The 21,473-nt window shown below is 33.6% G+C and overlaps 1 protein-coding gene across 1 annotated transcript; it reads left to right on the forward strand.

Moving 5' to 3' along the window:
* The first annotated feature begins 13,672 nt into the window (after nucleotides 1–13,672).
* On the forward strand, nucleotides 13,673–20,805 carry LOC124361516 (synaptic vesicle glycoprotein 2B-like). The gene is made up of 4 exons (XM_046815570.1): nucleotides 13,673–13,799; nucleotides 15,185–16,728; nucleotides 19,898–20,076; nucleotides 20,643–20,805. The coding sequence occupies exons 2-4, from the start codon at nucleotides 15,205–15,207 to the stop codon at nucleotides 20,734–20,736; spliced, it is 1,797 nt and encodes a 598-aa protein (XP_046671526.1). The 5' UTR covers nucleotides 13,673–13,799; nucleotides 15,185–15,204; the 3' UTR covers nucleotides 20,737–20,805.
* The last annotated feature ends 668 nt before the right edge of the window (nucleotides 20,806–21,473 follow it).

The following is a 21,473-nucleotide window of genomic DNA, read 5'->3' on the forward strand; positions in this document are numbered from 1 at the left end:
AGTTGGAGAATGTTTTCACTGCAGGGCTCTGCTCTGAACATGTTTAATATCAATAATTTGGGGTAAACGATAAACAACATAATACCCATTCAAACTCAAAATATCCTTGAATACAAAAATTACCTTGTCTTTCTTATTCACTGATGATAACTATATCAAATTTAATAAAACTTGTTGCACTATCAACGCTTGAAGTGCTGAGTTTACAACGGTGCTGTCACCTGTACTACTGGGTTAATTAGGCATGCATTGTTGTTCCACAGACTGCATACACGTAGTATGATTCTTGTCCACCATGATGAACTTTAGCAACATCTTTATTTACCAAACTACCACCAGAATCTCCTGATTCCTCATGTCAGATCGTGGTTAATAACCATCCCAATAGCCATTATTCTCAGAAAAATTACACACTGTTGAATGCCTAACTCACAACAACATATTTAGATAAATCCAATATTGATAAATAGTCCTACAAAATCGACTGAATCACAATCAAAACAGAAAATATTACAGTAGCAACTTTAGGAACACAATTGAAAAAAACTAGAAAACAACATTCTATTTTGTAATGTCCAAGTAAAACTTCACCATATGCTTTCGTGATAGTTCCTTAGTTGACCATCAGTGTGTAGTAACAATTAAAAATCACTATTTTGGATTTTTTTGTGGTTCAAATAAACACAAAGGCCAATGTGTAATATCTTACTGCTGTCACGCATTGTGTAGTGAAGCAGCGGTTTGGTACAATATAAAATGGGTGTAGCAATTGAGGACAAAGTCAGATCGCCTGTGTTAACATAGACTTGGCGGTTAAGAACCATTGTATAATTAATGAAAATAATTTGCACAAGGGTCACTCTAAAAGTTATGAGATATATGACGTTTTTAGTAGACTTGCCAATCAGTAGGCATGATCAAAGTAATCCCCTCCAGTGTCAATGCACTTTTTAAGTTGGATTTTGCACTCGTTGAAATTACCCAATCACTCAATTTGTGGAATGGAGTCAAAATATTTATGGATCTCGCCATCAGAATAACCAGAAGTCACACAGCATGATCAGTTAAATAAGGGGTATGCTCCATTGTTTTTATGCATTTTTAGCTGAATCCAAAAGTTTGTGCAACAGTGTAAGAAGAAACATAGCTGTGGTGCCATTTTAAACATACTTAATTTTCCAAGTCCTGAAAAACTTTGGACAAGCATTGTTCAGTGTACCTACTTGCTATGACAGTCCTCTGTTCCTCCAGCTTAATAGTCTTCACCAGCCTGAAGAAAACAGCATACATTTACTTTCTTAACCGATCGTTGATTTTTGACATTGTGAGGATTTGACAATCGTCTTCAAACTCCCATAGGCTGCTCTCTCCTCAAGTTAGAATGTCATAAAATGGTATGTGCATATCATCACCAATGGTAATTTTTAAAATAATATAAATACCACCAATATTAAGCAGTTGGACGGTCTGCTGGCTGATTTTCACATGCTCAGCTTTTTGCTCAACTGCTAACTCGTGAGTTTTGAGATACCCATTGAGAAAAAGTTTTTTAACATTTTTAAAAGTCATGCAATATTATTCACAATCCTGCGGTTTAATCCATAGAGAACAATAAATGTCCACTGGACATTTAGCGTACATTATAAGCGCCTCTTGAGTTATAAAGTGCTCCTGATAAAACATTTTCTTTAGTGACAACAGAATGCAGCCTTCCTGAATGTTTGTCATCTTGAAATGAATTAAGGCCTCTTCAAAATTCTAAATACCACATTAAAATATTGCCACAGGATGGTGCTTCAGAACCAAAGGCAATTTTGAGACGTTCAACACGCTTCCCTTGAGACAAAGTGATTTTAAAATCATAGAAATTCATAGACCGAAAATGCTCTCTCAATAACTCCATGACTAAATGAGTTTGATGTTTCCAAACAGGAGAGTTCACTGTTGGACTCAGTTTGCTGTGAGGTACTGGTAGGGGCTTGACAATCAAATAAGATTATTGCAGTATGCACTGTCTGCCAGTATCTCAAAACTTTCAAGTGATCTTCGTATATGTAGAGTATTGTCCTGGGCCCAAATGGTTTGAGTAATTAAACTACATTTTGAATTATACAAGAAAAAATATAGTGAAAATTGGATGAAAATAACAACTTTGTACAGATAAGCTGAAGGACAAGCAAACTTTGATATTTTTCACTACATGTCAGTATAAGCGTTATACAAAGTACCCACGAGTAACTTGACAAACTTCTCAGGTGGGTTCCTCACATCAAAATAATAAAAAAAGGAGATATAAACGTATGCAAACTACGGCTAGTGATAGATTTCACCCAATTTCCTGGGAAAGGACGGAAATAAAGTGAAACTGATGTTTTTATGGTGTAAAGTTACCGGATTTTATGTCAAATAAACTAAAAAATTGAATAAATGTGTCCCAGATCTCAAAGACGACCCATATCAAAATATGCAAAATTCTGACTCAAAAACTAGTTTTGTTTAGATTTGAAGTGCATTAACTTCATTAAATAGATAATAAACACGTAAACTCTTTAACCAAAACTTGTAGAGAATTTAATTCTGAAGCGTATGATGTAAAATAGGCCAATAATAAATAAACAAAAAGTTCAAAAAACTACGAAGAACGTTCATTTAATAAAAAGATATTAATTTTATGTCTTATTTTTGGTATGTGATGCTTTTACTAAACATTAATTTTATAATCTTTCAGTTTATTTATTATTGGCCTATTTTATCTCATTCTCTTCAAAATTAAATTTCCTACAAGTTTTTGTTAAAATGTTTGCGTGTTTATTACCAATTCAATGAATTTAATGTGGTTCTAATCTAAACGAAGCATGTTTTTTGAGACCGAATTTTGTATATTTTATCTGATATTTCAGATATGGGTGGTCTTATAGGTCTGGAATGTTTTGTTCAATTTTTCAGTTCACTTTACATAAAATCCAATATACGTAACACCTAACTTTACACCATAAAAACATCAATTTCGTTTTATTTCCACCCTATTAAAAAAAGGGTGTAATTTTTCGCTGGACTTAGTACGCTAGCAAAGCATCTCCGGACATATGTTTATATGAACCTTTTTCATTATTTTGATGGGATGAAAGAACTTAAAATGTTTGTCGGGCTACTTGTGGGACACCCTGTATATGTGCAGTTAACTACAGACTCATACATAGATAATGTTCACTAAGTGATACTGATTGATAACCTTGCAACACCTTTGGCAACTCACCTATACTATGTGAATTTATCTTCCAATACTGTAAGGTTGCTCAGAAGTTATTTGTTGGTGAGATTAAACAGAGCAGGATATAAAATACGTTTTTTGGCTAGACTCAAAATTTATTTTATATATTAACCACCAGGAGGTTGCACTTCTAATACAAAACCTTAAATAAACACAACAAGGAAGACAAGAATTGAAATGTTAAATATTCAAAGTGTTAATAAATTAACTACAATATAACACTGTACACAATATACAAAAAACTATTGAAACTTATACTTAAAATAATTAATAGATCTTTAATTCATTTACACTAGCCTTAAATAATCTATTACAATAAAATATTTATTATGTATCTCATTAATAACACTGGATTATAATTGTAAGGACTGTTATAATGTAATTTAATACATTAATGTAGCTGTATTCTGAGTATACCACTTATTTAAAACAGGTTGATGTGCACAAGTGTATAAGTACTAGAAAGCTTCATACGCTGAATCATGAGAATTGAGAAACTCTTCCAGTTCGTCATGGCCTTGAGGTCCAGTTGTAGCACTAGTCCTTCGAGTAGATTTCTTCTTTTTTGTTTTCTTCTCCTCTTTATTCATGTTTTCTTTCTCTTTTTCCTTACCACTATATTTCTTCTTGTGTTTTGACTTTTTGGACTTTTCACCCTACAAAAAAATCAACATTCATTAATGCAAAGTACGCCATCCACCCAAAGGGTACAGTTATCCTCCAGGTATCCATTATCCCACTTGACTTATCGTTTTACTAAATGCACTCAAAACTAATTTCAACGTCAAAACTAGACACTCGTCAGTAAAAGTTATTATTATTTGTCATAGTCTGAAATTTGTTATCAGTTTATGCTGTATTTACCAGTTGATATTTCAAGTAGCTGTGTCTACAGTGTTCATTGTTGTGTAAAACAAGTGCATACAGTATTTTGTTCTCTATAATTCACATTATGCCAGATTTCTTTTTATTATTTGTTTGCATAACATCTTCAGAGTGGGACAAAACTCCTGCAACACTAGAATATTTCCTCAGAAATTAACTTTAGAGAAAATAGTTTTAAATGCAAGTTGTGTAATTGGAAAAACTTTAATCCACTTGTATCATAGGGGTTAAAAAACCAAAATATACATACACTTTGGTTTTTTAAATGAGGGCCAATTATTTTCACTATAAAATCATGTTCAACATAAAAAATACAAAACTTTCATATGATAAGTGTTTTTCTAAACAACTGTATATAAAATTAACTTTTAGAGTGAGGATGATTATAATTTTCTTTAACCTATTATGGAAGAGAATATAATATATAATATTATTTTCTCCAGAATGTGTATTTATAGACAAATTGTGTTTATGCAGAAAAACACATGATTCCATAAAAACCCAGAGAGAATATTTCTCTATGAACATATCATCTGTATAAACATTTCCAAACCTAACTCTAAGTTAGTATTTAACACTTTGAGTGCCAGGGATCTCACTACGAGACAATGTAAAAAACGCGCTTGTTTGCTGAGACTCTCGCACCGAGATGAGATGTTCCTACGCGAAGTGCCGGAGACGATTTTTATTTCATTTGTAGTACCTCTATAACTTATCCCGTACTGTCTGATATCATACCAAAGGCCAATACATGAACTAAACTAACCTTTTCAACTATTATTTCTATTTTTTAATGCTGTTAGGTGACGTAACAACTAACTTAAATATAACACTTTCTCAGTTAGATCGCGATCGCGATGTCTTGACAAGTAGTTGAGCGTTTTTATTAATTGAAAATGTTTCTAACTTATATTATACATTATAATTAATTAAAAAAGTGCTGACAGTCACTTAATAAAACTTTTAGATGTTTGTGGCGGTTACATCAGAGTGTCCATGAATACAGTGTAGAGTTTGTTTGAAAATTGCCTGAATAAGATTATGTTTATGATTTGAGTTTCGTTTTAGCAATCGCTGTTATATTACACATGATTTTGCATTGTTTTTAAATGGTTTTTGTCATGAAAAATAAACTATAACTTAATATTTTCCAAAACCCTGTGCTTTTCAGCAAAACAAACCTCTAGTGCTTGAATGCCTAGAATAGCACTGGAGAAGGAGGAAGGAGGAAGAAGACCAAGAGGAAGACCGAGAGGAAGATGGGAGGACCAAGTGTGGAAAGACATAGAGAGAAGGGGACTACAGAAAATACAGGTGGATGAAGAGGAGACATGGAACGATAGACTAAAGTGGAGGAGGCTGTGTACGACGACCCGTGAGAACGGAAACGTCTAACGATGATGATGATGATACATGATATTAGTGATTTTAGGGTGTTTTAAATGCTATTTATCATAAAAGTATTAAAATTTAAAAATACATTTTTCTTATATTAGTTATTTTACCTTAAACTGGATTTTTAGTTTGTTTCCTTAAAAGAGTCATTGTCTAAAGTGATTTTTAATTTTGTTTTATTATATAAACATCTTATTGTGATATATTTTCTGATGGACAATTTGTTTGCCTTTCAAACAAATTAACCCTAGAAGTGTGGAACCAGCATATTTTATGTCGGTTGTAATTTATGTGTGTTGTGCGGAACCAGCATATTGTATGTCGGTTCAGTTTTTCATTAAAAAATAAATTATTTATCTTCAAACAATCACCACGTTTTTGGTATCATTGAAATTGTGAGATTCCACTCTACAATTTTTCATATAAATCTTTTTTTTTTCTAACTTCAATATTACGGTTGTGTGTGAAATGTTTTCTGAAGAAGTCATCATTTGAGCTGAATTTCGCGGCTGGCCGGGTCAAAGAAATACGTCATTTTCAACCAATCACAGCAAGTTACGGTTGGTTTGCACAGCAAACAGTGCAGCCATATGTTAATAGACGCGGAATGAAATATTCTTTCTTCCAGTGCAAACAGAAAGTCATTAGAAACGAATAGTTGATTTACTATGAATATTCTAAAAAGGGACAATTCTAAAGTTGTAAACCAGCATATTTTATGCTGGTTAGTATAATAACATTCACACAGTTATTTATTATCAATAAAGAAAATTAAAAAAAAACAGTTTAAAGTGAAAGAAAACGATCTACCGGTACGATCTATCAGCGGTAAATTTAGTTTAAGTAGGTTTCCGGCAGTGCGAAACGAAAGAGATGAATCACAGCGTCACATCAAGACCAACCCAACCCATCCCTGTCGGCCCATTGTCTTGTAACTTGTTACACCACAGTAGGCCTACATTACGCTTGTGTTCGTTCCATTGCGTTCCATTTTTTCAGGTTGAAATACTCTACTGCATAAATGCATATGAAATGACAAAAACATTATAAAAACAATGTTATTTTAAACTATAATATCTATTGTTTATATATTGTCAAAAATTTTACAATGCAAGGTTTTACAATATTTGACGCACAACATTTATTTTTTACTCAGTTTCAAAAATTATTGAGTGTATATTCTTTCAAACATTATGTGCTAACATAACATAACAAGTAAAAAAAATTTAAAAAATGTTTCATATTTTCTTTTTTACATTGCAAACCAGATTATTTTTTATGAGTAAATTCTTCAACGTGCGACTGTTAACAAAAAAATGTCATAACTCAGTTCCTTCTCAAAGTATTTGAACATATATTATATTTTATTTTAGCCAAATAAACATACTTACTAAGAGTATATTCAAAAATTACATAAACATAAAAGTATAAGTGAAAATTTTTAGCTTTTTTCTGAATTTTGTTACAAAATATTTTCATTTTTCAAAAGATTTTTTTTTGTAAGCTTATAATAAAATAACAGTTTATTTTGTTGTTGTTTACTTTTAGTGTTTTCAAATAACATGTATAATTTTACAATAGAAAACTATTTTTTATATCAATTTGGAGTCACATTTGGAGGGAAAAAAAAATTAAAAAACCAAACCCTTGTACATTTTTGTACATTTTCGCTTTTGTAAAAAAAAATGGCAAAATTACAATTTTTGTTTAATAGAAATTTTTAATATATTTTCTAATTTGGTATACAATTCTCTACATTTTATACATTTAACATGTTGACCTTACTCTAATATTTCAATACCTTAACAGAGGTCCAAACTTGAAATTTTCATATAAAACTTTTTGCAATTTTCATGAAAATATATACTAAACCAAAGAATATCAAAACATTTATTCCTATTTCACATAGTACAACTTCTGAGAAGAAAAAACGATGTATAACAATATATGTTTTCTTGATATTAAGTATTTTTTACGAATTTTTAAAAAAAAACCCTTGCAACACGTCAAAAATGGACTGACGTTTTATCTTTGGTAACATGGACACACTTCTAAGGTTAAAAAGGAGCTTTTTATGATAAAAAAAAAATTTAGGTGAATTTTTAACTTTTAGCTTGCGTTTTAGTAAAAATAATCTCTAGCAATTAATTATTATTTTAAATTTAGTTTATGGTACAATACTAGGGTATTACACATGATTGTGGGTTGTAAAATTTTAAATTTTCTTTTCATGAAAGTATTGAAATTTCAAAATAAAATTTTTTTATAATAGTTATTTCACCTCAAACTTGATTTTTACTTTGTTTTCCGTAGAAATGTTGCTGTTTAAAGTGAATTTTTAATCTTAAAAATTATATATAAAAATGTGAATGTTAAATAGTTCCTGATACATAATTCATTTACCTTTAAATAGAAGTAAAAAGGGAGCTTTTTATGATCAAAAATAAATTGTATGTATATTTGTTTCTAAAACCTTGCGTTTTTGTCCAAAACCCTCTGGCACTTTTCACATAGTCATACAAAAAATAACTCAGCACTTTTTGATTTAATTTTATCTCTAGCACTAAAGGGTTAAATACCTGCCAGAAACTAATTTCAAGACTTTCACTATAACATAATTACTATACTTTATGTTTATGTTATAGCAATCAAATTTGAAACTTTATTTAAAATAAATGTTTCTCTGTATTATTATATAAAATACTAATATAAAATAATATTATATAAAAACTAACTCAATATTTTATTTATATGTATGTATGCTCTATAGTTTACAATAATGAACTTAGTCATCAAACTCCTTTCACATTACATATATAGAAATATTTACATAACTCATTGTTCTTTCTTTAGTTATTTAATGTAGTTTCAATAGTATTGAAAGAATTTTCAAGGAGCAGTGGCACTTGGCATTGTTTATTGCTTGTTCTTGAATTTTTGCCAAAACAGTACTGTGCCGATTCCCCTGCCTCCATATTCTCCAAACATGGTCCCATGTCTGTTTTTACTGAAAGAAATAAAGGTTATACAAAAAATCTAATTTGAGAAGTGTTTCGAGGATTGGAAGAAGTGCATAACATCTAATGGGAACTAATTTTAAGGTAACAACATTAATATATAAATAAACAAATATTTTTCTCAAAAAATGAAAATTCCTGTTACTTTTTTATCAAACGTTGTGTATGTATATATATATATATATATACGAGGGCTGTTTTTTTTTTCAACTTCCGATCGTGCCGCTAGATGGCTGGGCGAGCGGTATCGGTCAGCAATGCGCGGCAGTCGACTGCGCACCTCTCCCACTACAACCTCACTCATTTTCGGACGGCCGACGCCATTTCCAATTTATCTAGCGACACATAAACATGGCTACCATGATAGAATCTCCCGCCAAGTGTGAGTTGAGAAGTGTCATTCGTTTCTTGCAAGCTGAAGGGTTATCTGCAGCAGAAATTCACCATAGAATGGAACGAGTATACGGTGAATGAAAGCTTTATGAGTGGACAGTGCAGTGCGTGATTGGTGTAGGAAAATTTAAAGATGGACGAGTTGAACATTTATGATGAAGGGGGCCAAGGACGAAAGTCGGTCGCAAACGAAGAACCTCGTTGATCGAGTTGGCCAAAGTGTAAGAAGCAATCGAAGGTTTACGATTACGGAGCTATCCAATCAGTTTCCTGAGATTTCAAAGTCAGCCCTATACTCTATCGTAACTGACAAGTTAGGCTACAAAAAACTTTGTGCGCGATGGGTGCCGAAGATGTTGTCTGATGACCACAAAGCTCGGCGAATGGCGTCAGCAACGTCTTTTCTGAAACCGTTATGAAAAGCTGATGGCGAAGATTTTTTTTGGTCCAAAATCGTGACAGGAGATGAGACATGGGTTCTGTACGACACCCCAGAAACGAAACAGCAGTCCCAAACAATGGATGCATTCAAACTCTCCAAACAAACCCAAAAAATTCAAAAAAACTTTCAACAACAAAAAGATTATGGCCACCGTGTTTTGGGATCAAAAAGGTGTATTGCTTGTTGAGTTTTTAGAGCCAGGTACCACAATCCATGCGGAAGGATACTGCGGTACGTTACAACGTTTGCGGAGAGCTATCCAGAACAAAAGGAGAGGAATGCTCACATCGGGAGTAGTGCTCATTCATGACAACGCCCATCCTCACAATGCTGCTTTGACAAAGCGTCTTCTTGACGGTTTTAAATGGGATGTTTTTGACCATCCGGCGTATAGTCCTGACTTAGCGCCAAGTGACTATCACCTTTTCCCGGAACTGAAGAAGATGCTAGGAGGGCAAAGCTTCCGAACAGACAACGCGCTGCAAGACGCCGTGAAAACCCATCTCAAATCACTGGCGGCAAACTTCTATGAAGAAGGTATTAAGAAGCTTGTACCCAGGTATGAAAAATGCCTCAATTTAAATGGCGATTATGTTGAAAAATAACTAATAATGTACCTAACTTTTGATGATAAATTTATTTAATTACCCTCCCTAGTTTTATTTTTATACTACATCGGAAGTTGAAAAAAAAACAGCCCTCGTATACTATATAACATTATGATGTAAACTTGTTATGTTGTTGTTGTTATTAATGGACATAGGAGAATAAAGACTTTATGTCCATGGAAAATCAAAAATGGAAAAAAAAATTAATATAATATTGCTAACATAACTAACTAAAAATATGAACTGAGAGTGTCCATTTGTAAATGTTATGCAGTTAAAATATTATATAATTTCACCCCCCACCCCCCCCCCCCCCCACCCCCCCCCCCCCCCACCCCCCCCCCCCCCCACCCCCCCCCCCCCCCACCCCCCCCCCCCCCCACCCCCCCCCCCCCATTAAATCTGAGGATCGGGGTGGCCAATCTAAACAATCGCTTCCACGACCAATCCAATTATGAAGGCTATGGAGGTTGTCATTTAGTAATCGCTTGACAGGATTTGCGATATGAGGAGGAGCACCATTTGTTGGAAGATTGCTTGATCCATTTCTGGAACCGTAAAATGAGGCAAAAGACTTTTTAATTTTAAAAACCTGTTCATACCTATTCCCAGTCATTGTACTGTCTGAAATGTCGTAAGATAGCACCCCATTACAACTGACAGCTGCCTAAACAGTAATTCCTTTTGATTTGAGTAGAGTCTGGTCAAGAATGTGTGGATTATCAGTTTTGTAATAATTACAAATATGCCTATTTACAGCACCATTGCGGTAGAAAGAGCACTCGTCTGAAAAAAACAATTTGAGTATGCCAATTATGATCTAGCTTATGAAACTCAATGAAACGAGAACAAAATTCCTCTCTCCTGTCGGGATCATCTTCAAGAAAATTATGGACTAGGTGACTTTTGTAAAATTTAATTTTGTTTTTCCTAATTATTTTCCGTACTGAAGACTTTGGAATACCAGTTTCAAGTTCAACCATCCTTAGTAATTTCGGTTTACATGGGGAGCGGAGCATTGATGTCCTTACTAGTACTTCTCTTTCCTCATTGGATCCTCTACAGTACTTTTTACAACACTTCCAGTTTCTAACAAAAGATTTTTCCACTTAGTTAATGTTGGATTGCTAGGTGGTTCAACTTCTGGGTAGGCAACCCGAAATTGTTTAATTGCCTCTGTAATTTCAAAAGCAATAGTCCACGCTAACACCTTTTGTTCAACATTAAACGCCGTTTCTCAAACTTCTATATCAGTAAAACTGTAAGGGAGGAGGTTAGGTTATGTTTTTATAGCATAAGCAATATTCTTTAATCAAACAGCTATTTTATTTATTTATTTACATTCCAACGGCAATACACAATTTACACTTTACAACAAGTTGATGGCACATGTTAAGAAAAAAAATCAGCAAAAAAACTTAACGAGTAAACAAACAATTGGATATAACAATAGCTATGCTACAAGATGCTTAACTGTCAATGCAATGCCTTACAACTAAATCTGACATTGAATACTTAAATACTTACTCAATGAAGATATCCGACAACTCTGCTACAAATACTAATAATACGGTGACTAGAAAGTACTACGAATCAGTTAACAAAGATAACAGAAAAGAACAAAAACAACGGACTCAATAATAACCATAACAAAGCGAAAATAACAGAGCAATGAATAACAAACGAACAAATAACAACACTATAGAATAACAAAACGATAGAGAATATGATTAATAAAAAAAATTGCATTAAGACCATGATTATGACTAGAAGAGCAACAATAAGCGTTATAATTCATTTAAACCATTTGCAATTTTATCAAGGTCAGTAAGGACTTAGGGTTAACTCAGTTCGTCCCACCAATCAGGGCTGTGATGGAGTCAATTCTGCTGCGTGTCAAGAGCATCATTGTCATCAACAACTGTACTGATGCATTCTTCATGGGCAATATGAAAAACAAGGATCTGAAAAGGACAGGAATGCAATCTCAGGAAACCCCACCAGAAGAAGAAGAATAAGAAGGTCTCCAAAATGGAAGTGAGTCTGAAGCAGATAAAAGTGATGAGGATAATGAAAATGCTGGAAATGAAACAGATTATGAAGAAAAACAGGGAAATCAGTCACCATCTTGTGTTAATTGTTTGCTTTCATCAGATATGGTTTCCCCCTTTGGGACTAATGAGTTTTTACAACATGAACCTTTATGTACTTGTACATTTTTATATTTTGTTAAGTACCTAACGTAAGTAAAATATTTTATTTTATGTTCTAAAAATGTTGCAATGTGTAGAATATTTCATACACTAAAAACTATAATATATTTATAATGAGTAAGTGAGTTGTTAATAAAATATAATTTTATTAAGTTCTTTAAAACTACCCAACGTAGTAATCAATCAGTTACTTCAAGAAATGGATTTTTATAAGAAGCAAAATGGTAAAATTTTCAATATGTCACCATTTTTCGTTTCTACAATTGCCAGGGAGCTTTAATTTTCACAGAATATTAAAAAAAAATATTTTATTAATTGTGTAGAGTTTGAAAATATTTGGTGCATAAATGGGCAAATAATATAAAATCAAACGTTTAAACCTTGTCGTGGGACACACGGTATATCGTGGTGTCATATCAGAGATTATCTGCCAGGATGGTTAAGTATATACGGTAATGCTTTTTATGAAACATTCAGCAAATACAACGGACGTCAGTAACCGAGTTCAAAAAAGGAATAGTTCATACATTCTAACTCTTTCTCTTTTTCATGAGTACCCATTTTTCGAAACTACTAAAACAGTTTTAATGAATCGTTTAAGTTTAAGAGAACTGTCCCACACAGTAGTTATTCTCTAATAATTCAAGGATTGTACCAGTATATTACCAAAGAAATCATTTAGTAAGTTTCGCTCGCTAAACCATATGACAAATCCTAAATTGGATTGCATGAATGCGGGTTCCTCAGAATATCTGCAACTTACCTCAAAAATGCTAGAAAACATGACTTTTCGTGTTTAGCTTCGGGATGACGCGACGTCTTTACTGGACGCGATATAAAAATATTCCGGAGCAACGGGGCGAAACAGAGGGCAAGATTGGAATTTGTTAAATTTTCTCGAGTTACCTCATGATTATTCATAGGTTATTAATAATGATACCACCTGATTATTACACATTTCACTTCGAAACATGTTATTCATAGTATTGATTTTAGTGACATCCCTATTGGAGGTAATGTGGAATCCATCCTGGGGCAATGAAGACAAAGTTGATGAAATACGTAGTATAAAGAATAATCACTAACAGTTAATACAGCATTCAACTATTAAATTGGTCATTGTTTAGAAAAAAAAACCCTAAACCGTGCCACTTTTTGCTTACGCATAATATTTAGAAGGACTGAAATAAGGGGAAATGTCTATACAACGTATAACTTTGAAATTAATGATCTAATAATATACATGTTTGTTAAAATTTAGCGTCGTCTTAAAAAAACTGTATTGTTCGGTTTGGTTCACTTTCGGCTTTTCCAATTAAAATTATACTTTACCTTTTATATTCTTATATTTACGCTTTTTAAAGTTGGTTATTTTTATAAAACAGCTGCATAGTTTTTTTTGTGTGAAGCAGTCTGTCGCGTGAACACTTAGAGACGCTGTTTTGTTCTTTCTTTTCTCAGGTGTGTTTTTATTTACTATCGTAAACAATACTATTGGAAAATAAAAATACATATCATTAGTGAATTAACATTTTTATTCATATCAAAAGCTTTTATTGGATAATATTTCAACGTGTAAGTAGGATTACCTATCTTAGATTATAAATAAATTTTTGATTAAGTCTATAAATAACAAATAAAAGGTTGTTAGACACCTTCACCACTATTCTTCCTAACCAACACAAACTAAGAAACATAAAATTTTAATATGTCAATATATATTGTAACTGTTATCGTTGTGATATTCTTTTATTGAGACAATATATATAAAACAATAATTAAATGTCATGTTAATAACGTACAGAAACTGCGTTACTGCCATTAAAAGATGACATTAATAAGTGGCGAAGCACGATTTTAGTAGTGTTCAAGTCTTCAAATCACACATTACAGATTGAAAAATTAAACAATCGACATAAATACACTCTGACCAATAAAACTTTTTTTCATGAATAATCTTGTTTCCAAATAATTCTGGATTTGTAAAAATAAAAAATATCATTTTTTTACAGCGTAAATAACCTATTTAGGAGTTAAGTAGAGCCACATTTACAAAATAAATGTGATTTGATCGAGTATATTATTTAAAGCTTTTGTTAGGATAACATACGAAGCTTAAGTCTACACTATTTTAGATCTCACAAACTAAAAATGTTGATTGTAGCCGAAAATATTACAGCTTCTTATTTGTACGTCGTTTCTGTTTTAAATTCAGTCACTGATCTACTTTTAGAACTTCTATTCTTTAATATTCATCCAATTTTAAGAACCGATCCCAAGTTGAATTGCATTAAGAAAAATGTTATATTGATTTTGAACAACATTACTTCCAAAGTTTGTATGAACGCTGTAATGAGTGTGTGTAAAATACTGAATAATTGTTTTTTTGATTACTGTAAAATTTGTCATGAAACGAATACACGAAATACATTATTAATTTTAGAATACTTTGCAACTATGCTAAACTTTGATACCTTTAATGCACTTAAAGTACCTAAAACAAATGAGATCAAGAACGAACGCAAAAAAAGAATTCTAGATATTTACAACTGTACTTTTACACACACCGCACCGCGTCGAATCATTGCTTACAAATTCATTCTTGAAATATTTCCACGCTTGGAGAGCCATCCTCAGTTAATAGATGAACAATGTAAAATCAACAGTAGACATTAGTTCACTGAACTTGATGCTACACATCAATTAAAATTTGGATGATAATATTTGGACTTTGTCATTATAACCTGTAAGCACATATACTCGCCGCTTAATCAGATCACGTACCCAACTTGTCTGTAGTAAGAATGTTACTGATATAATCACAGTAGTTAAAACTCACAGTTCTTGTACCAAAATATGTTCTTGTACAAAATGTTCTTAATAGTCATTCGAGTATTTAAAGGACAATTCGTTGTCAACCCAAGCTTGCATTTATATATAATCTGCTTTTTATTTTGTAGCTAAGATTTGATAGAAGAAGATGCCAGAAAATTCAAGAGGAAACGAAGAAAATATACGTAGGAACGCCAATGAACCCCCGCCTACTCTAACTCCTGCACACACTGTTCAAAGTTTTACATCACTAAGACGAAATCTATCAGGTCTCTCTGAGGTCGATGGTCACCTGATGCTCGGAGTCCTGTCTCAGGCTGTGGCGGAGAACATCAAAGCGGGCCCACATGGGGCGCTGCAGCCGTCTCAGTCGTTCATACCACCTGAACGCATGAGTATAGCGTCCATTCAAACTGTTTTGATGAAAATAACTCCCTCGTATGAAGAAGAACCAATCGATTTTGAAACAGCGATTGAAGAAACCGGTCACGGCTGTTTCCAGTACAAGTTGTGGGTCTTGTGTGGCTTCGTGTATGCTTGCTGTTCATTGTCCACGACGACACTCTCACTCGTGCTGCCCGCGGCTCAGAACGACTTCAACCTCAAGTCAGTCGACAAGGGAGTGCTAAACACGGCTCCTCTGTGGGGTATGGTGGTCGGGGGCTACTTCTGGGGTCATTTCGCCGACAGTAGAGGGCGTAGGTTCGTTCTTCTCTGGGCCCTCTCGATCGACTGTTTGGCTTCGTTCGTGTCCAGCCTCTGCCAGCATTACGAGCCTTTCTACGTGCTTCGGATCTTTAACGGATTCGGTATAATCGGTGCTACCAGCATAGTGTTCGCGTACTTAGGGGAGTTCCTAGGTAGTTCTCACCGGGACCGGTACTTGGCCAGGCTAGAGTTGATGTGGACTGTGGGCATCATCGCTCTGCCCGTAATCGGCTTGGCGATTCTCCCGCATAAAATAGAGTTCGGTGAAAGAGGCGTTTTCGTGTACGATTCCTGGCGCATGTTCGTATTCACTTGTGGCATCCCCAGTATGATCGCGGCCCTGTGCTTGTCCAGGATGCCGGAGAGTCCACGATTTCTACTGCTTCAGGGGAAACTGACAAAGACTCGCGATGTTTTGGTAAGAATGTTTGTCAGCAACACCGGAAAATCCAAAGACGAGTTCTCGGTCAAAGTTCTTAGCGAGAGTGCAGAAGCGGATCATTATTACTTCCAAACAGTGAAGAACATCCCTTTTTGTAAACGAGTAAAGAACTTAATGGGGGGGATTTTAAAACAGCACGCAGATCTGTTCAGCGGTAGATCGTGCTTCAACATCATCATTACTTGTTACGTCGACTTCGGCTTAATATCGGTGTACTACACCATGATGTTGTGGGTGCCGGAGCTGCTGCACCGCCAGAAACACTACCTGGACACTCATCCCGGCTCGAGCCCCTCGCTGTGTACCACCGCTTCTATCCAGGCCGAGGAGGATCAGGCCAGTTCTGAAATAAAGCTAGAGACGTTTCTACACACCATCATCACATGCCTGGCCTGCATGCCCACCACACTGATGTTGCTGTGTCTCATTGAGCTGGTCAGCAAGAAAGTCCTACTTGTCGGTATCATGCTCAGCGCTGCTGTACCCGCAGCCTGCCTTGTTCACGTCTATTCCGTATTTCAGGTAAAGTTACAGACGATGTTGTATTTTGGCACATATATATATATATATAAGTTAGGTGCCAAAACGTATATATATATATATATATATATATATATATATACGTATCCTTGTATATATTTTTATAAACATATGTAATGTAGTACAAATATTAATACAGTGTAACATAGTATTAGGATTCTTGCAATAGGTTAAATTTTCTTATATACATTTATAACCTTGAGGTTTTATTACATAAAACGCTTTATTTTCTTAAAATCTTTATTTAAATGGAAACTTCCTGAAACGTATTTTTTCTAACATTATTTTATTACATATTTAAAGCAAGAGTAAAGTTTTACATACGATTTAAATACACGGTTTTTACGTTCTCCATACATATTGTCATACATGATTAGATACTTAGGCTTTCAATAGTTTGTCACAATTTCGTACACACTCGATGTGAAATGATTAAGGATACAATGAGGACCAAGAATTAAGGATAAACATAACAAAATAATCTTTATAAGATATATTGTCACTATTCAGAGTATAAGAAACATATTCTTCAATGGATTTTGTGAGTGTTTATGGTTTTTTGTATGGTATAAAATGTTTTAGTACATTTATCTCTGTTTTCCGGAGACAAACATCTCAGCAATACATGTCTGCTCCCACATTGCAGAAGGACTAAAGCAAGAACGTAGCCAGGAAAAAATGGGGGGGGGGTAATCCAGACTACTGATATTATCCCGTAGTGGACAGAGAGTAAGGCTCCATTCTGTTCCTTAAAAAGTTCTTGACCCGTTTCTTTGTTGAGAACGATGTTTCAACAGTACATGTCAGTAATACTGAATTATGTAAATAATAATAACCGTTTACTAAAAAATTAATATTTTTAGAAGGACCACCTTTCTGACTACGTCTTTAGACTAAAGTCTTTAAAGATGGCGGCCATTCGAAGTAAAAAAGTGTTTTAGATTTCTCAGGTAATTTACAAAAATATTTGTTTCAAACAGTTTTTAATATGCTTTTCAGATTATAGGCGTACAAAGTTTATCTAGTACACAACATTGCGGGAATAATTGTGAACCGATAACTACCGTGTGCCTTAATAGATCTATGCCAAACTTGATACATAGACAGTATTTGTACATAGCTTAGACGAGTTTGTTAGCCAACAACAATAAGGAGTTTCAAGATGGCAGCCATTCACATTCCTACAAAAATATACAATGTCTGTCCGGTGCAGTCTCTTTTCCCATGTTGTGTACTAGGCAAACCAGAGGATATAGCTCAAAATCCACTGCCAAATTGTTAAAGAATTTAAAATTTCCTACATAAAAGGCACAGTCATTTTTTGTTGTATCTCCAACGGTTAAGCCACAAAACACCCTCCAAGACAAAACTTTATTAAAATCCAGTAAATAACTTAATAATACGGTACTTTTAGCTCCCTGGTAACCCCACCTCCGAATTTAACTTATCAGATGAATCCTCTTATCCAAGAAGTTTGTAATATAAAAGAACAAACTGATAGCTGTCAGCCAATTTCTAGTGAGTACATGGACTAAGCTAAAATTTTGCCAAATTTAAAATTTTTAATATACCAGAAAAGTGGGCTTGACTTTGAATCCTCTAAGTAATTCCGTACCACAGCGAGTTTAAAGGTAAACATGTTTGGAATACCTGATGAACATTTAACCGAATGCGGTAATCTTTATCAGCCGAAAAGATGGTCATAGTGTTTTATTTCATCTAGAAGACCTCAGGGCAGGCAAGGTTACCGGAGGTTAAAAGAACAGGTGCTTCTGTTCCTTGAGGGAGCTAAATATATTATGATTATAAGTACACCAGGCGGATTGGTTCATCAAGAGTTGCGTTTTCCTGATGGTTAACTTAACCGGGGGTATAATATTTTACCAGAGAAATAAATCTGATGCAAGAAGTAAAATTGTAAGAAGTCGGCCAAATATTTGTATAGGATATGAACTAGTTAAGAAGGACTCTTCTCCGACTAATATGCCCTACTCTTAGGTGTCACTGTCTCATCCACCACTTTTTCACTATAGGTTTAAGTTTATAAACTATTAATACAGCTTCAAGTCGACAGCCTCATGTGAAATCTGACTTTCTTGTGCTTGAGTCAGAAGTGACATTTTTTATTTTATGTTTCTATATCTTCTTCTCCTTCTGAAGAATAGTTAGGCACGACTCTAAAGAGGACATTTTACACGTAAGGCAATAATAATACTTACCGTGTAACATTGAGATATATATTGTTTGAGAATACCATTCAACAGTTCTTTGTCTAGTCCTAAGTAAATGGAGCTGTTCCATTGTGCAGATGATCCAGGCTACGCTTAATAGTGCTTATGATTGTTTTTTTAATGACAGTCTAGTTTTTTTAGACAAATAGTTTACGAGTAATTTTCTAAGGGTAGACTTACTACAAAATTATCTCTGTTTGTAACAAATGATAATTAAAATAACTATCATTTTCATTCTTTTTCTGTTTGATACCATTAAAATAAAATTTGCAATGTAATTATTAAATTAAATGTAAAACATAAAATGTATTATGTTAAAACACTTATTTAAATGTAAATGAAATAAATGAAGGACATGGTGTTAGTCGTACATCAAATATTTATCGAGCACAAAAATATTTCACATCAAATTAATTAATTTTTTACGCATAGGTCTGTCTCTTCGTAGGTCAAGTATATATTATACTATGTATATATGTATTATATATTATATATATTATATAATATATTTATGTAGACAAATATTTCCTTTGTCTAAAGTTTGTCATTTGAATGTCATCTGTCAGTACCACGTTCTGATTATTTTAAATAAATTGTTCTATATTCTGCTTATTCTTAGCTCATTCGATTGTGTGTGTGTGTGTGATTGCTACTTAGGTTTCGATTCATGTGGTTTGATTTTCTGGGGTAAAACTGACTCGACTGACAAACTGAATATCTTTAAAATATTGAAAAAACAGCCTATTGTATACTCTGATTACTTTGTTCGTAGAAGATTAACTTGGCAGCAACTGGTAATCGGACCTGAACAATCAAATTATTATTTTACGTCATAGTTGACTGCCAAATTCCATATTGCACAGAGGGATATCTACGGACGGACAGAAGTTGTGTCTTGTAGTGCTTTGGTTCTGTTCCAGGCCGTCACCATGCTCAGTCTGCTCAAGTCACTCACTAACCTAGCGGAGGCAATCTTGTTCTGCGCCATCGTCCAGATCTTCCCCATCAACACACGCGGGACAGCGCTGTCTCTGACCGTGACTGTCGGTCGCATCGGGTCTGTCGTCGGCAACGTCGTCTTTGGTGTCATGATCGACAAGTAAGTCGTTGGGGGCAAACGCACTTTATACAGTTTAAAATTTCAAACCGGTTCATTAACAGCTTACTTCTGAATACAAAATATTTCTATTGCAGGTAGGCGGTGCAATAATTGGTTTTCAGTTGGATTGATTTGTTTTATAAATTATTAAATCAAATATTTACTGTCCTTCCTAAAGGTTGAAACAGTATGAAAAATTTGAAATGATTCCATCCTCTTAAGTTATGCTTCTTTAAAATGTTACGAATATTATTAACCTTTTGTGCTTCCTGATAATTTATAATTTATAACGTTATTAATGCATAATATTCTTACACAGTGTTAATATTAATGTATATTTTAAATACAATAATTATTATAAACAATATATACTTCTTATAGCATTAATTAAACATCAAAATATAAAAACCGATTATTTAATATTTTAGTTAGTTATGTTAGTGTGAGATAGTTACGAAAAAGTGCAAAAACTAAAGAAAAAACCATAATTAAGATAAAATATAAACAATGAGGAAATATAAATTACGGTATTAAATCAGGTCTACTGTGTGTGTCTGTGTGTGCAGGCACTGCAGCTACCTGTTTTACGGCATGGGAGCCAACCTGGTGCTGAGCGGGCTGGCGTGCTTATTGCTGCCAACTATGAGGCGGGAAACCTGATCCACACTTTCCAATTATGGAATTCGTTTTCAGTGTTTTATTTGTTGGAGTAATAAATAGTTCAACAAATTCATGTGTAAATTATTTTACATAGTTTATTCTTGCCCTATAAGTATATTCGAAAATTACGTTTTTATTGTAATGCTTACTATGAATGAGTTTTAATACCTAATATCTTGTTAATTATTTCGTCAAAAGTTAGTTTAGGTTCAATAGTTGTCCTTTAATGTGGTGATCAGATATTCAGGAGTGGCAGGACGATGTGGGTTATGTCCACCAGACGAATTGTCTCTACGGACATTAATTTGTGTGTTCACATGATCGTTCTTATCATTATGTGTTTTATCTGTGATACTTTGACATTTAATATTTCTTTAAAATTTAAGAGAGTTCAGTACTGTTTTACTGCAACACATTACTTCTCTGATGAAGACTTTATGCCGAAAGAGTATTAGTTCGGTTTTATTTAAAGATTTCACCAGAACATTGTGTCAGTTATATAAAACCTAGTATTAAAACATAAGTTAGTTAACTTTTTTATTTTTAAGTATTTTGTTAACACATCGGCTTTAATATGCAAAACTACTAATATTTAATGTTCTTGTTAGTTTAATATTCTTGCAATGTTTTAATTTTGAATTTTATTTCATGAAAATATAGTCTAAACACGGAATGCGTACGACATTCTAGACGTATATTAGAAGTCGAGTTGATCATTGATCAATGATCCCCTTGTT

The sequence above is a fragment of the Homalodisca vitripennis genome, chromosome 4 (genome assembly GCF_021130785.1).
Source record: "Homalodisca vitripennis isolate AUS2020 chromosome 4, UT_GWSS_2.1, whole genome shotgun sequence".
NCBI classification, from domain to species: domain Eukaryota; kingdom Metazoa; phylum Arthropoda; class Insecta; order Hemiptera; family Cicadellidae; genus Homalodisca; species Homalodisca vitripennis.

What these genes read in the sequence shown, in the direction of transcription:
- LOC124361516 (XM_046815570.1), top strand. Translation starts at nt 15,205, where the DNA reads ATGCCAGAAAATTCAAGAGGAAACGAAGAAAATATACGTAGGAACGCC. An exon ending in ACGTCTATTCCGTATTTCAG is followed by an intron (nt 16,729 to 19,897) that starts GTAAAGTTACAG and finishes GTTCTGTTCCAG; the next exon opens with GCCGTCACCATGCTCAGTCT. An exon ending in TTTGGTGTCATGATCGACAA is followed by an intron (nt 20,077 to 20,642) that starts GTAAGTCGTTGG and finishes CTGTGTGTGCAG; the next exon opens with GCACTGCAGCTACCTGTTTT.